Raw genomic sequence first — 16143 nt, 5'->3', positions numbered from 1 at the left:
TCGTGGGTGGATTCAAAGCATGATGGGTGAAAATGCAGTTGGAATCCACGTGGAATAAGTCGGAGCCGGAGACAGTCACTGAGGAAGGAGATGTGGCTGTGAAAACGAGTTTTGGTAGACACTTTATCAAACACCAGGAGGGAAATAGAAAGCAATGAAGGTGAACAAGGTAAAAGAGACAAACGAAAATCCCATCGGAGGGAAGATCAGAACTTCTTCAAGGTAGGCATTCCTGGAAGAGAAGTGGCAGTGAATTAAACACTAAAATAAAAGCAAAATACTGCGGATGCTGGAAATCTGAAATAAAAACAAGAAATGCTGGAACCACTCAGCAGGTCTGGCAGCATCTGTACAAAGAGACTTTCGTATATTTCTTTGCTGTCATTATAGCAATTGTAGACTCAAAAATATTAAGTACATCAACATTACCTAATACACAACACAAACGTGTTTAAAATATTAGTTAATAAACATCGACAGCGAAAAATATTACCTGTCGATTGTATGATAGAGTTCCTAAAAATTAGAACACATGTCGCTTATCAATACTTTATAACATGTAGTTACAATCATAAAATGTAACTTTTTAAATCAGCACCCTACGCGCAAAGCACTCACTGGGACATCTCGTCACTGCAATAATACCATCGTGAAAACGACAACGCCTTCAATTCTGTATTAGACCCGGAATAAGGGCTGGTCTTATGAGTGACCATAAAGTCAAACCAATTACTTTTGGTAATGTTTCCTGTTCTCATTCAGCACCCCAATCACACAATAGCAAGGGTTGGGAGCGTTTCTTCTCACTAGATCGGTGGGTGATTGTGGATGCGATCCAACCGATCATCAGGAGCACTCAGATTTAAATGATTCCTATGTATATATTCTCACATTACAACAGTGACTGAACACTTCAAGAAAAGGTACTTCATTGACTGTAAAGCGCTTTGGGACCTCGGAGGTCATGAAAGGCGCTAGATAAATGCAAGTCTTTCTCTCGTTGCTCAGGTTCCAGCTGACACTAGAGGTAACGACAATTACTGGGAAGACTGAAATTCCAGATGCTTTTTGGAAGTAACAAATGACAGTTTTTGCCTCTAGGCTGACAGATCTCCAATGCCACGTTTCATGTTAGAATTATTTTAACGAGTCTGCACAACGACTTTCGTTGTTGTTGTTGACATTTGTGAACCTACCTGAGACACAGGGCTCAGGACCCACGCTCTACTTCCACGTTGATCAAATTGGGTGTTATTTTGGAGAACTCATTAAAAGTCTTTCGGGCAATGGTCACTCAGTCTGAGTTATGTTTCTTTAAATAAAGACTAGCCTACACTCGGATTATATAAAATGGGAAGTATTGTACGCGGGCCATCAGACTGACCAAATTACGCACTTCACGTAAAGCTGCAATAATAATTTCCTTCAGTTTTTGACATGGAGTACCGCAGTCTGCTCCTAGACAATCCCGCTTTAAACTTTTGGGAGTGTTCCCAAGATATTTGGATTTGCGTTTCTGAAATGGCCAGCAGGTTCCAGGGAAATTATGCACCTCAAATTATATACTTATTGTTTTAAATGTCTGTAAAAATTGTTTTGCATTTTAACAGGGGTTTACAGTCAGTGGTTGAGAACCTTGCAATTAAAGACATATTGGGGAAAGAATGTGAATTTGCTGATCTGCGGTAATGACACCGATAGAAATGCTTCCAGAAAAAAAAACTAAATTTTCTTTTTAGCTCTTGGCATAAAACAATTCGGAGATATTCCTAGGAGTCCCACTCTATGAGGAGTAGCTGCAAAGAATACTTGTGATCTTTGAATAAATGCCATTAAAATTACTTCGAACAGTGAGCGTCACCTTCAATTTTTAACCGAATATTTATACAGATGAATTATTAAATTCAACCTTTTTGGCTTTCTATTGATCTTGTTGGGTTTTCTTTGAAACAGTGAGTGATCTGGTAGTAGGTTATAGGTGTTGACCATCCATCACCCAAGACTGTTAACTTTCACCTCAGCAACACTACCCTCATATGCCTCATTTCCCACCGTTATTGAAACTATCAATCATGTTTCTGTTAAGTCCAGATCCGACTTTTCAATGCGCTTCTTGCCAATCCCCTAAGCTTCACTTCAGACAAACTCCAGTTTATTCAAATCTCCCCACGGCTGATATTCTGTTTCCATCCTGCACCTTTTTAAAAACTCATTCGCGAGATGTGGACGACACTGACAAAACCGGCTTTACTGCCCATCCCGAGTTGCCCCGAGAAAGACTGATACAGCTGCATGGCCTATGGCAATGAAAAGGAGTTCAACCACATCGGAATGGGACTGGAGTCACCTATAGGCCAGACTGGGTAAAGACAGCGGGCTTCTTTCTCTGGGTTTTCAGCTTCCTGGTTAGGTTGACTGATAAACTGAATTCAAATTCTGAAATTGCCATGAGATTTCAACCCACATTCTCTGGATTACTAATCTAGTTGAGTAACTTAACTGCTACACTGCTATGTGTCTGGTGTTCCATTACCCCTGTCCTCACTGAACTCTGTGCCTATCTGTTCCCCCAACACATTGAATTCAAATCTTGGTTCTTGATGACAAATCCCTCCGTAGTCTTGCTCTACCTTCCCTCCGCAACCACCAGCAGCCCTATTTCCCAGATCATGCACTTCAATCCTTTGACTCTTTTTAAGTGTGCCTTCCCCTGTTTCTGCTTATCCATTGGCAGTAGACTTCAGATTCAACCAGCACAGCCTTATCCTCCAAAAATCCTACTTGCTACTATCCCCACATTTAAAAGTCTCCTCAGAATCTATATTTCTCATGGTACTTGTGGTCTTCTCTTTTACTACTGCTACTAAGCAGTACTACTCTGTACTACTCTGTTTCTCCTCTGTGAAGTGCCTTGGAACATTAAGTATGAGTTTTTAAAATGTAAGTTGTTGTTAATGTGAAGTAGCACCAAGCACCATTGAAGTGCACAAAACACTTCTTTCTAACTATATTTTCTCATATTACTCATAATTCAGGTCCCTCATACTGTAAGGCTCAGCTGATTCCTCCGCTCCTGAAAGTGCTGGTTCCTGCTGGAGTGTGACTTCACATGTACAGCAGGAGCACAGCCAGTACCCACTCATCATGTATGAACTTAAAGTGCCAACAAGTTATTTGGATGGGGGAGAAAATTGCAGCCAAACCAATTGTGTCCTTGTCTGATATCCACATGCACACACTTACCAACAGGCATCATTGATTTTTCTCCCTCAATGGCTCATAAGCACTGACACCAATTTTTGCACCTCTTGTGTCATCCCAGATGAGATCTGATTCTCAGCACAACCTGGACAACTTTCTACATCTCTCTGGTTTTTATGCCCATGTTCTGTATTTACCTGCTAAGCCATTGGAAGGGCCAGTTTATACATTTCAACTCACTGTTAACAGGTATTGTCCTAATCAAGTAGAAAGAAGCAATTTTCTGTCTATCTGCAAGACTGAGACCAAGTCTTTGTTAATTGTATCAAAGTTCACAGAAATAACAATGGAAAAGTAACTCTCAGTCATAACATTTTTGAATCTGGTTGAAAATGTAGTGTTGAAATAAATTGACTAAATTTGGACTTTTAGTCACATGGTGATTCTTTCAATATTCAGCATCAAGATAACATTTTCCTTTTCTTCTTTTATTTTAAATTGTGCTTTTTGCCAATTTTCTGCCCTCCCTTTCTAAAGATATGTATTCCTGAATGAGGCTATGGTTCCACTGGCACCCTTCATTCTCCAGTATAACACTCATCTTACTATTCTTGGCACACAACTATTGACAGTGAATGCCATTTATCTAGTTCAGCATATGGTATTCCACAACCCAGATCACACACATACCCTTCCCAATGGTCATGCATGTGCACTACCAGAAGGTGTCACTGAATAGTGATCAGGAGTGAGATTCCTGGATGACTTTTCCCTCCATAGCCCAAAGGCACCAAAACCTTATTGCTATCTTGGCTGGGACAAAATAAATCAGCACAAACTGGGGATTGAACCTGGGACTTTTCTGCAATGCTTGGCCCAGCTACTCACTAGATACAGATCTCAATAGAGTTTGGTACTCCAACCTCACTGAGAGGGTGGCTTTTCGTAGCCTATTTTGAATAGTAACACCTTAAACATCAGGTTACAATAAATAGACTTCCATCTTCCTACTGGAATAGCATTGTTTCTTGTCTTCATCAAAGACCTAGAAGGTGTTATCAAACTAGACACTGGGAGCTAAATTAGCATCAAGTACAGGTACAATGCTATGATGTGTGGCACTCTGGAAATTGTACTTTTCCTTTCACCTCTGGAATCTAGGTTTTAAAAAATCCACTTGCATTTCTAATGCACCTTTCATGGATGCTCCAAAACACTTTACAGCCAATGAAGTATAGTCACTGTTGTAATATAGGAAATGTGGCAGCCAGCTTGCACGCAGCAACTACCCACAAAGAGCAGACCAGATAATCCGTTTTTGTGATGTTGATTGACAGATAAACATTGGTCAGGCCACCAGGAATAACTTCCCTCCTCTTCTTCAAAGTATTGCTATGGTCTCTTTTCCATCCCCTAAAAGGACAGATGGGGCCTTGGCTTAGCATCTCATCTGAAAGAGGCATACTCCACCAATGCAGTACTACAATAGAGTATCAGCTTTGATATTTATTTATTTGTACATAAGCCTTGAAGTGGGACTTGAATCCATAACCTTCTTGTTTAGAGGTAAGAGTGCTACCAACTGAACCACAGCTAATAGCAAAGTACAGATTTATTTCTAATGGGTGGTGCAGACACCTTATGAGGCCAGAGTAAATTAAGCCATGCTTTATGTTGGAAAAATTGTGTTGTTCTCTTTGCTGATTCTACCACAGATTAATCAATTTCTTCATCTGAAAAACAATCAGTGATGTTACATGCAGCTATGGACTAGATAGTGAATAGCACTTTAATGTTGATAAGATTGGAAGGACAAATATTTCTGTAACAAAAATGTCAATAAGAAGATGGGAAATGAAGAATAAGAATCATACGTCTGATACCAAAAGACATACCAACGTAAACAGGAAGTTGCTCAATGTTTCTGGTGCAAATAGATTGCACTGGTGGGCAAAGGCTATGAAAAGTGAGGTCCTCCGAACGCGAGAGGCGCACCACAGGTGGTGGTGGTGAGGGTTCCCTCTTGTCTCCTTCTGGTGCTCATTTCCCCCGTCTCCCGCCCCCAGCAACAGCCCGGATACAGTTAACAATAATACGGAACCGGATCCGTTTGTGACTCGTCAGCTGGCGGAGGTCGTGGTGCGGAAAAGAAAAATACAGAGAAACGCGATGGATTAAAGTGGGATCCGCTGCTCCGGCCCTTTCGCTCCCCTCCCTGCCTTTCCCGGCCACAACTGCCCTTCCGTTTCTTGCATGGTGAGTGGGTGGGGGTGGGGGCCTGGATCAGTCTGGGGGGTGGGGGCCTGGATCAGTCTGGGGGGTGGGGGCCTGGATCAGTCTGGGGGGTGGGGGCCTGGATCAGTCTGGGGGGTGAGGGGTGGGGGCCTGGATCAGTCTGGGGGGTGAGGGCCTGGATCAGTCTGGGGGATGAAGGCGGGGGGCCTGGATCAGTCTGGGGGGTGAGGGCTTAGGGGAGGCCTAGTTCAGGCTGGGGGTGAAGGCTGGGTAGGGGAGGCTGGGGGAGAGAGCTGGGTAGGGGAGGTCTGGGACAGGCTGAGGGTGAGGGCTGGGTCAGGCTGGGGGTGAGGGCTGGGTAGCTGAGGCCTTGGTCAGGCTGGGGGTGAGGGCTGGGTAGCTGAGGCCTTGGTCAGGCTGGGGGTGAGGGCTGGGTAGCTGAGGCCTTGGTCAGGCTGGGGGTGAGGGCTGGGTAGCTGAGGCCTTGGTCAGGCTGGGTAGGGGAGGTCTGGGTCAGGCTGGGGGTGAGGGCTGGGTAGGGGAGGCCTGGGTCAGGCTGGGGGTGAGGGCTGGGTAGGGGAGGTCTGGGACAGTCTGGGGGTGGGTTGGGTAGCTGAGGTCTGGGTCAGGGTGAGGGCTGGGTCAGGCTGGGGGTGAGGGCTGGGTAGGGGAGGGCTGGGTCAGGCTGGGGGTGAGGGCTGGGTAGGGGAGGTCTGGGTCAGGCTGGGGGTGAGGGCTGGGTAGCTGAGGTCTGGGTCAGGCTGGGGGTGAGGGCTGGGTAGGGGAGGTCTGGGTCAGGCTGGGGGTGAGGGCTGGGTAGGGGAGGTCTGGGTCAGGCTGGATAGCTGAGGTCTGGGTCAGGCTGGGTAGCTGAGGTCTGGGTCAGGCTGGGTAGCTGAGGTCTGGGTCAGGCTGGGGGTGAGGTCTGGGTAGGGGAGGCCTGGGTCAGGCTGGGGGTGAGGGCTGGGTAGGGGAGGTCTGGGTCAGGCTGGGGGTGAGGGCTGGGTAGGTGAGGTCTGGGTCAGGCTGGGTAGGGGAGGTCTGGGTCAGGCTGGGTAGCTGAGGTCTGGGTCAGGCTGGGTAGCTGAGGTCTGGGTCAGGCTGGGGGTGAGGGCTGGGTAGGGGAGGCCTGGGTCAGGCTGGGGGTGAGGGCTGGGTAGGGGAGGCCTGGGTCAGGCTGGGGGTGAGGGCTGGGTAGGGGAGGCCTGGGTCAGGCTGGGGGTGAGGGCTGGGTAGGGGAGGCCTGGGTCAGGCTGGGGGTGAGGGCTGGGTAGGGGAGGCCTGGGTCAGGCTGGGGGTGAGGGCTGGGTAGGGGAGGCCTGGGTCAGGCTGGGGGTGAGGGCTGGGTAGCGGAGGTCTGGTGAGGGCTGGGGGTGAAGGCTGGGTAGGTGAGGGCTGGGGGTGAAGGCTGGGTAGGAGAGGCCTGGGTCAGGCTGGGGGTGAGGGCTGGGTAGGGGAGGCCTGGGTCAGGCTGGGGGTGAGGGCTGGGTAGGGGAGGCCTGGGTCAGGCTGGGGGTGAGGGCTGGGTAGCTGAGGTCTGGGTCAGGCTGGGGGTGAGGGCTGGGTCAGGCTGGGGGTGAGGGCTGGGTCAGGCTGGGGGTGAGGGCTGGGACAGGCTGGGGGTGAGGGCTGGGTAGCTGAGGTCTGGGTCAGGCTGGGGGTGAAGGCTGGGTCAGGCTGGGGGTGAGGGCTGGGTAGGGGAGGTCTGGGACAGTCTGGGGGTGAGGGCTGGGTGGGGGAGGTCTGGGTCAGGCCAGGTTGGGTCTGGGTCAGGCCGGGATGGGGGTTGTTGAACGATCGGGTAAAGGTGTGTAGCTCATTTATGACCAGCCAGCTAACATTGTGGCATTTCCAATTGTAAAGGAATGATGGCACTCTCAGCACTGTGTCATGAGGATATAGGTTCAAATCACACTCCATGGACAGGAGCACAAAACACTCGGCTGACACTCCAGTGCAGTACTGAGGGAGAGCTGCACTGTTGGAGGTGCTGTCTTTCAGATGAGGTTAAACTGTTTCTCTCTCAGGTGATCGTAAAAGATCTCGTGGTGCTTTTTTGAAAAAGAGCAGTGAAGTTCTCCATGGTGCCCTGACTAATATTTATCTCAACTGACATTATTTAAAGAACAGGTTATCTAGTCACTATCTCATTGCTGTGTATGAGACTGCAGATTTCCTACTATGTTTCACTACAACAGTAACTACACTTCAAAAGTACTTAATTGGCTGTAAAACCCTTTGGGATATGCTGGGATCATGAAATATGCTCTATAAATGCAAGTCTTTCTTTGTTACAGGCTTTGCTTAGTGCTTACCTTGATAACCATTTGTCACTGAGTGAGAAGATCTTGGCGCAGATAATCTCGGCTCACACTGCAATGCTGTACTGGGGGAGTGCTGCCTTGTTAGAGGCATGTCCTTCTGATGCCTCAACTACTTGTTCAGGTGGATGAAAGATCTTGTTCTGTTTGTAAAATAATAGGGAATTTACTAGGTGCCCTGACCGAAAGCTGTCTCTGAACCACATCACCAAAACAGTCGAATTGTTCATATTTATGCAACCATACATGTTTACCCATGTAACAACAATAGCTGCATAGTATCCATTCTATGAAGAGCAATTTGGAATGTTTCTGTGAGATGATATAAGGTGCGAGATACGTTACATGATTTGTTAACTATTGGTTACATTTAAGTCTGAATACTCTTACTGGATTTAATTACATCTTGGGAATGATGTTGCCTTTGCATTCTAAGCTCTTTCACAAAGGAAGCTCAATTATGTGATCTGTAACCCATTTAATGTAATTGCATTGTTAACATATATCAGTGACCATAGTTGTTTTTAAGTTGGTGCTGGGACAGAGTGACATTTTGGTGCTGTCCCAGCTCGCATGGAACCTTTGGTGAAGGTAATGCCTGATTGTATTTGGAACTAAGCCTGCTTGAACACGCCCTGATTTTTCTGCAGATTTCTCCCCTTCCCCTTTTTGAGGCTCTGTCCCTGTATTTTTATCCTTTGATAATAGGTGCACAGGTCTTGCATTAGTGTATTTCCTGGAATTTAGAAAAATATGATCTAATTGAAACATATAAAATTATTAAGGAGCTTAAGAACATAAGAAATAGCAGGAGTAGGCCATTCGGCCCCTCAAGCATGCCCCGCCATTCAATAAGATCATGGCTGATCTGTCCCAGACCTCAACTCTTTTGTGTCAGCTCCTCATAGCCCTCAACTCTCCGATATTTCAAAAATCTATCTACCTGCTCTTTAAATACACTCTGATCTCGCCTCCATAACTCTCTGGGGTAGAGAATTCCAGACATTCACTAATCTCTGAGAAAAGAAATTTCTTTGCATCTCAGTTTTAAATGAGTGTCCCCTTATTCTGTAACTATGTCCCCTAGTTTGAGATTCCCCCACTAGTGGAAACATCTTCTCAACATCTACCCTGTCAAGCCCCTCAGAATCTTGTAGGTTTCAATAAGATCACCCCTCATTCTTCTAAACTCTAAACTGGGGCGGCACAGTGGCGCAGTGGTTAGCATCGCAGCCTCACAGCTCCAGGGACCCGGGTTCGATTCTGGGTACTGCCTGTGCGGAGTTTGCAAATTCTCCCTGTGTCTGCGTGGGTTTCCTCCGGGTGCTCCGGTTTCCTCCCACATGCCAAAAGACTTGCAGGTTGATAGGTTAATTGGCCATTATAAATTGCCCCTAGTATAGGTAGGTGGTAGGGAAATATATAGGGACAGGTGGGGATGTGATAGGAATATGGGATTAGTGTAGGATTAGTATAAATGGGTGGTTGATGGTCGGCACAGACTCGGTGGGCCGAAGGGCCTGTTTCAGTGCTGTATCTCTAAAACAAAAAAACTAAATAAAGGCCTAACCTGTTTAGCTGTGGTCAACCCCTTCATCTCAGGAATCAGCCTAGGGAATCCCTTTTGAACTGCCTCCAATGCCAGTATATCCTTTCTTAAATACTGGGACCAAAACTGCACACAATACTCCAGGTGTGGACTTACCAACGCCCTGTACAGTTTTAACAAGATTTCCCTATTTTTAAACTCCAACCCCCTGGCAATAAAGGGCAAAATTCCATCTGTCTTAGTTACTTGCTACACCTGTATGCTGACTTTTTGTGTTTCGTGCACAACAACACCCAGAGCTTGGCAAGGTCATTGCTGAGAAAATGTTTCTCCTGGCTGGGGAATCTAGAACATGGGGGTCACAGTCACCGAATAAGGGATCAGCCATTAGGATTAAGATGAGCAATTTCTTCAAAGGGTTGTGAATCTTTGGAATTCTCTACCCCAGAGAGCCATGGATGCTCAGTCATCGAGTATATTCAACATGGAGGTTGGTATATTTTTGGGTGCTAAGGGAATTAAGGGGATATCGGGAAAGTGAAGTTGAGGTAGAAGATCAACCATGAGCCTATTAAATGGCAGAGCAGGCTCGAAGGGCCAAATGGCCTACCCCATCCAGCTCCTGTTTTTTTATGTATATACACACCAGGCTCTCTCTCTCACTGACTTCCAAATAGCTTGCTGCAGGAGAAACCCACTGTTTTTGTGGGTGTTTCAATGTGCCGTTGAACTGGTGACATTCTCCTGTGGCCAACTTTTAGTGGCATATTTTGATTATTGGAAACTTATTGGTTTTGTGGACAGATATATGAGCTGGTAGTCAAGTTGTTGCAGTGCTAACTCATCCTGCTAGCAGTTAATGATGTCTGCTGAAGTCAGCATTTTTGTCAGCAGAGTTGATCACAGTTGTCCTTGCATAACATTTTAGGCCAGTTTATATCTCTGTTTATATTGGGTTAAAGTCCATTTTTAACCATGTCTTTCTTGCAGCTTGAAAAAACAATAATCATTAAGAGTTGCTTAACAAAAAAACTCATACATTGCTCTTGGGAGTAACTGAAGAATGGATGTGCATCAACACATCATGTGTGTATCAGATGTATTGTTTAATGCAGGTACAAGAGTCACATGTCTTGTGGAATTGGCAAGTATTTAAATTATTGACAAGGGCCTTATTTGGGTTCCTGACAGAGAAATATGGCTAATTAGGAAAAGTACTGATTGGTGACTGGCATCCATAGTCATACCTCACTTAGGAGTCAGCATCTTCAGAAGGGGAGAGGGAGAACACTGGATAGTTCACTATTTCCATACTACCACCTTTTCATTTGAGGGTGTAGTAAAGAATTATTCTGAGCTATGCTTCTATTTTGCACACTATTCTTCCCTTAAAAGCTGACTAGAAAAATGAAACACAGCTGTATCTCTTTGATGGCTTTAATCAAGGGTGGGACATAAATTCTTTTGGATAGAATACATTTTATCCTTGGGGAAAATAATTGATATGTTTGGCACTTCAAAGAATGCTTTTCATAGATGGGTTAAGATTGCACACAAAGGAGCAACACATTGTTTGGGGAAATTGTATTGAAGCAAGTGTGGTACACATCGAGACACAGAAAACAGATTTTGAATAAGCTCTTGAAATGCTGTGTGTTCAGTTTTTTTTCAGCCATGTTTACAGCACGTCCTTGATGTTCCAAACAGTAATGCTTGAAATGAGTAGAGTAATTCACTACCACATTTCAGTTTTTAAAAAATCATAATATACTCCCTTTTGCCTAATAATACTGTGTAGAAATGGAAAACAACGGAAAGGCATGGAAACAAGAAGTTGTTATCCTGTAGCATTTCTAACATGCATAGAAATTAAAGCCTGGCTACCTGACCCGAACTCTACCAAACCCGACTATGTGTCGAGTTCGGGTCGGGTCTATATTCCATGTCCAGCGTTCGGGCTTGGGTCGGCTGTGGTCGGATTTTGTTTTTGTATTGTTTTCTTTTTAATCTTTGTTTTGATGCAATTTCTTTCTGTACTAATAACATGTTTTGATATTGTTGGGTTGGGCATGAAAAAAATTGAAGGACTCTAGCCGGAGTCGGGTTCAGGTTGGCTGTGGTCAGGCCGGGCCCGGATCGGGTTTTAATTTTATACCCGAGCCAGGTTTTAATAGGAATGTCTCGAATGCTTCATCGGATGGCGGAAGAATAGATGCCAAGTAGGAAGGAGAAATAGATGATCAAGGGCAAAAAAGGCATATTTGCCTTTTGAAGGCAGGGAGATGATAAGGTGGGGGTATTGGGTGGAAGAGAGAGAGATCCAGAGGTTGGGGGATGGGTAGTTGAAGGAGTGGCCACCAGTTGTAGAACAGGGTTCAGGGTCCAGCCCAGTATTGGAGAGCAGGGACTATGTTAATAATCATCTGAAGGAGAAAGGTAGGTGAACCTTCATACCTGCAATATTAACCCATCATCCACTTTCAATTGCTGATTGTGTATTTACAAGTTCTTTCTTGTGCTAACCTCCATCATCCTGTGCTCTTCAGAGGGAGAACTGTTTCCAGTTTCTTGGTGACAGGGCAAACCATGTGCCAATGATTCTCTTCAAGATGGGCTTAAAGTGTTAGCTTTTCATTTACTTTAACTCGTCTTTTCCTCCTTTTATATTGCAGAAAAAGTAGATTATGGAGAATGATGAACTTTCGCCAGCGAATGGGTTGGATTGGTGTAGGATTGTACCTGCTAGCAAGTGCTGCAGTTTTTTATTATGTATTTGAAATAAATGAAACTTACAACCAACTGGCTTTGGAGCATATTCAGCGGAACTCTGAGGACCTGGGGAATGGAGCCTCTTGGACACAGACAGTAACAGCGCGCTTGTTTTCGCTCCCATTCTGGCTGTGGGGTGTGCTGTTTCTGATTCCATACCTGCAAATCTTCTTATTCCTATACTCGTGTACAAGAGCTAATCCCAAGACAGTTGGCTACTGTATTTTTCCAATCTATCTGGCAGTCGTCTGCAATCGTCACCAAGCTTTCGTCAAAGCCTCCAATCAAATCAGCAGGTTGAAAATAATTGACACATGAATGGACCTGTTACTTTGGGTTATGATAAGTTAACACCAAATCAAGATTCAAAGCATGGATGCTTAGTTTGATGTAATACACCAAATCAAGATTCAAAGCATGGATGCTTAGTTTGATGTAATCTGTAATGAAATGTCTGGCTTTATCTGAAATTTCATTACTGGGTTTTTTAATAATTTTATTTGGAACCATGCAGATCCTGCAGACAACTGTGTAAAATGACATTGTTAGGATTCTGTTAATGTTTCAATATCACTGTGAGTTATGCCATTAGCCCCTACCTACGCACATGTTTTAGGAAATTTAATTATTTTTCAATGGGAATTCCTAGCTCTCTTAGGTCATTTTGGTGGGAAAGAGTTTCTTTCTTCATCCCTCCAGATGCTCTAAATCTATATTTTTATTTTTCACACTTCAGTTTTAATCTTTAACTGAAAAGGTGCAGTAATTGTTTTCTATTTCTGGTAAAACGTCTTTTTCGGTATATGCAAAGAGCGCAGATTATATTCACATCAACCATTTTTGGAAATGGGTGTGTTTTCAAAATGGCCTTGTGAATAAAGATTATTTGACCATCTACTAATGTCCTTTCCTGTTTTTTTAAAAGGAAAACCTTAACCTGTGTTCACAACAGCCTCCACCATAGTGTAGCAAAGCAAGAGTTCTTCGAGTATACTGTGAATCCATGTACTCTTCAGTTAGTAAAGGCTATAACTAAAGGCATTTTGGATAAATGGAAAGAGCTGGTGATTGTGTTCAAAATGTATGTGAATCTTTTTATTAAGTATTTGGAAATAACCAGGCTCTGAACATAATACTTGACCTAGCTCACTAACTGTTATAGGCCTATGTTATTTGGTTAACTAGTGCATTGATACGACAGAAGGAGGATTCAGGATCAGTTGTTTTCATAATCAAGGTACTTGTTCTGTATAGACACAGTTTTTTTAAATGACAGAATTTAAATAACATATCTGGGCTAAGCATTCATACTGGGCTGTGCATTAAGATCCGGGTCAAATAAAGCAATATTCTGTACTGTAGCTAGTAGCCATTTATCCTGTATTACAACCTGATCAAAAGTATTTGTTGAAGGACAAATTTACATTTTAAATTATAATCACAAGCCCTTTACAAAAGCAGTAATAGGGAAAGTAAGCTATCATGTCGCCCAGCCACAGTTTTACTTGCAGAGGAACAGAGTGCAGTGAAAGATGTACCTGCCACTAACAATGTACAGAAAGACACTGCATTCTCTTAACACTTTTATACAAATTCTAATGCAAATAGTTTTTATTTTTTTAGTGAAGAGCACTTCAGCGATCGCGCCACAATGAGAGTTCTGACTTTAAAAAAAAAGTTAGTAATTTTATATCAGTTTTGATTTGCAGATTAATTTATTCCTGGAAATGTCAGTTCCTTTTAGGATAAATTTAATTCCTTGCAGATTTCATCTCACTTCCTGATGTAACTTGATTATTGGAATTAGAAGGGGGAAAGATAACTGCCACAAATTTAACACTGCAGAATTGTATAAAATAAATGATGGGTGTCTAGGTGACTTTCAAAAAGTACTGAATAAGGTGGGACTATCATACGTATAAAAGAGGCGCACTTTTTCCTCATTGCCCTTCATTTGGAGAAGTTGAGAACTAAAATTTGGGAAACTATTTTGTTAGGGCAAATAGCAATTTGTTTGCAGTCCCTATATTCGGAAGTAGTTCATTGCATATGCCGCACCTTGAACTATTTCTGTAGTGATGTCAACAAGCGCTGTATAAATGCTAATCTTTTTGGTAATTGATGTGGTAGCGACCCCTGATGCTGATCTGACTGCAAAGACTGAATATCTGAGGTTTAAGGGGTTGTTGAAGTGAGTTGAGGCAGCTAATGTTTCCTTCTGTCCAAGCCTGGAGTATGACTTTGGATATGATGGTTCATTCAGCTGGAAGGAAACAGCAGACTGTGCAGGGGATGTTTGTTTACTTGTGTGGCCAGTTGCTGCATGTGAAATGAATTTGATGGTGTTGCCATAAACTGATATTGTAATATGGTGCCAATAAGACAGCTGCGAATGTTTTGCTTTTTTAAAAAATATATTAAAGCCATTTAGACATTCAAGACCTGTGCTAGAGTTTGAAACCCTAGCCATCTTGCAAAATGCATATATGCTTTTTAACTCTTGTATAGACAATTGTATGTGAGAAATATGGTGCTGGATTTGCTGCTGCATCTACCTTTCAAAACTGTCTGCTAATAAAGTCTTGTACTGAGTATGAACTTTTTGGTCTAAACCAGTTTTAAAAAATGTATCCACTATTTTATATAGACTGACAAGTGTCTTGCTCTTTTCAATACCTGGGTGAAAAGAATTCATCTGTGGCTGGGGTTTTCACAGTAATAGCTGCCTTGCTCTCAAGTAGTTTAAGAAAACTTGAGTATTGCTCTGCTTAATTTACATTTTTCACTATTTAATGCTGGTTCCATAGCTTTCATGTGCATTCTAATTTTTTTTTAAATCTCTGCATCTCCTCCATCCTTTGTCACTACTGCCAGAAATGTAATGGGACTGTAAGCAGAAAAAATCTACAAATTGCTTCTGAACATTTTTTCACAAACTCCAAAGATGCAAGACTGTCAGATTATGATGGTTACCTGATTTTGGTGTGGTGGGGGGGGGAAAGCAGGGAGATTTCTGAATGTGAATTTGGGACATACTTGGAATCAGCCTATTTTCTTGCATAGGAGGAGCCATAAAATAACTGCCAGAAACTTTAAGGGCTTCTCAAGAAATAACTGTAATGTGCACAGTAAAAATGCTACACTAGTTTGACATTGTTTAGCATTACAAGCTTACTTGACTTTTGGTTTAACACGGGCAGATCAAGATGGGCAAAGTCTTCATTTTTTTTTTAAGTCTCATTGCTGCCAGGTCATATGACCAGTGTTTATGGTGCCAAAACTTAAATGATCCAAGTCTCCCAGCTGACATTTTCCCTAATGTAAAACTTTTGTAATCTGGGTGTTTGGTTTCTAAATATTTGTATAGGTCTTTGTAAAAATGGTTTTGACTATTACGCTGATCAAAGAAAATATAATCCATTCCCTCATCTCACTGGTATCTTAACTAAAGCACCTGTTGCAGTAGCGGGGTTAGGTCATCTGTCTCCTTGTGCTTTCACTCAGAACTGCACAAGGAACAAATAAGTACCTAAAGAAAATAAGTTCCTAATAGGCAGCATCAATTGCCTCTGTGCACCTACAGTAGCCTACCCATTAAAAAAATATATACTTGAGTTTCTTCAATTAGCAATTTGTGCACATTCCAGTTTTGGATCGGTGGCCCTCAGTGGTATTGGGCATGGAGATTTGATATTTAAAGTTAAAAAATATTCTTGAACCGAAGTTCTTAATTTGTAGAGAAAGCGAATGTTAAGCAAATGTTTTTAATATAGAAAAACTAAAAAGAAACAGTCTGTATCTTGAATGAATCCGGATACTAACGAAACCTTTATCTAATCCACTGAATTCCAAACATATGCTCTAAAAATTACTTTATGATCTGAGGTAAGCCGACTACTAGCCATTGGGTACCACCTGGTGTATTACAGAGCAGAAGGTTCAATTCATAGTCTATAGAGAATTTGCTAGTCTCAGCCAGAGCAACAGTTGGAGTGTTACAACTGGCTTCAGCATCCCATCACTATTCTCTCGTATCCTGCAAAGTTGTTGAGAGTAAGCATTGGACAA

At 43.3% G+C, this 16143-nt stretch overlaps 1 protein-coding gene across 2 annotated transcripts; it reads left to right on the top strand.

Annotated features, from left to right (window-relative positions):
• The first annotated feature begins 5256 nt into the window (after positions 1 to 5256).
• tmem251 (transmembrane protein 251) lies at positions 5257 to 14673 on the top strand. 2 transcript variants are annotated; one of them, XM_068038753.1, is made up of 3 exons: positions 5257 to 5457; positions 7734 to 7881; positions 11979 to 14673. In XM_068038753.1, the coding sequence occupies exon 3, from the start codon at positions 11998 to 12000 to the stop codon at positions 12391 to 12393; it is 396 nt and encodes a 131-aa protein (XP_067894854.1). In that variant the 5' UTR covers positions 5257 to 5457; positions 7734 to 7881; positions 11979 to 11997; the 3' UTR covers positions 12394 to 14673. The 2 variants fall into 2 exon arrangements, with proteins under 2 accessions (XP_067894854.1, XP_067894853.1); XM_068038752.1 differs by lacking the exon at positions 7734 to 7881 and having other exon boundaries at positions 5259 to 5457.
• Positions 14674 to 16143: the final 1470 nt, after the last annotated feature.

This window comes from Heterodontus francisci, chromosome 9, assembly GCF_036365525.1.
Source record: "Heterodontus francisci isolate sHetFra1 chromosome 9, sHetFra1.hap1, whole genome shotgun sequence".
In the NCBI taxonomy this organism is placed as follows: Eukaryota; Metazoa; Chordata; class Chondrichthyes; order Heterodontiformes; family Heterodontidae; genus Heterodontus; species Heterodontus francisci.
The sequence above is the reverse complement of the archived record's forward strand: the minus strand, read 5'-3'. Positions and strand labels throughout refer to the sequence as shown.

Excerpts from the sequence above, each read along its gene's own strand:
- tmem251 (XM_068038753.1), top strand. The coding sequence starts at position 11,998 with ATGATGAACTTTCGCCAGCGAATGGGTTGGATTGGTGTAGGATTGTAC.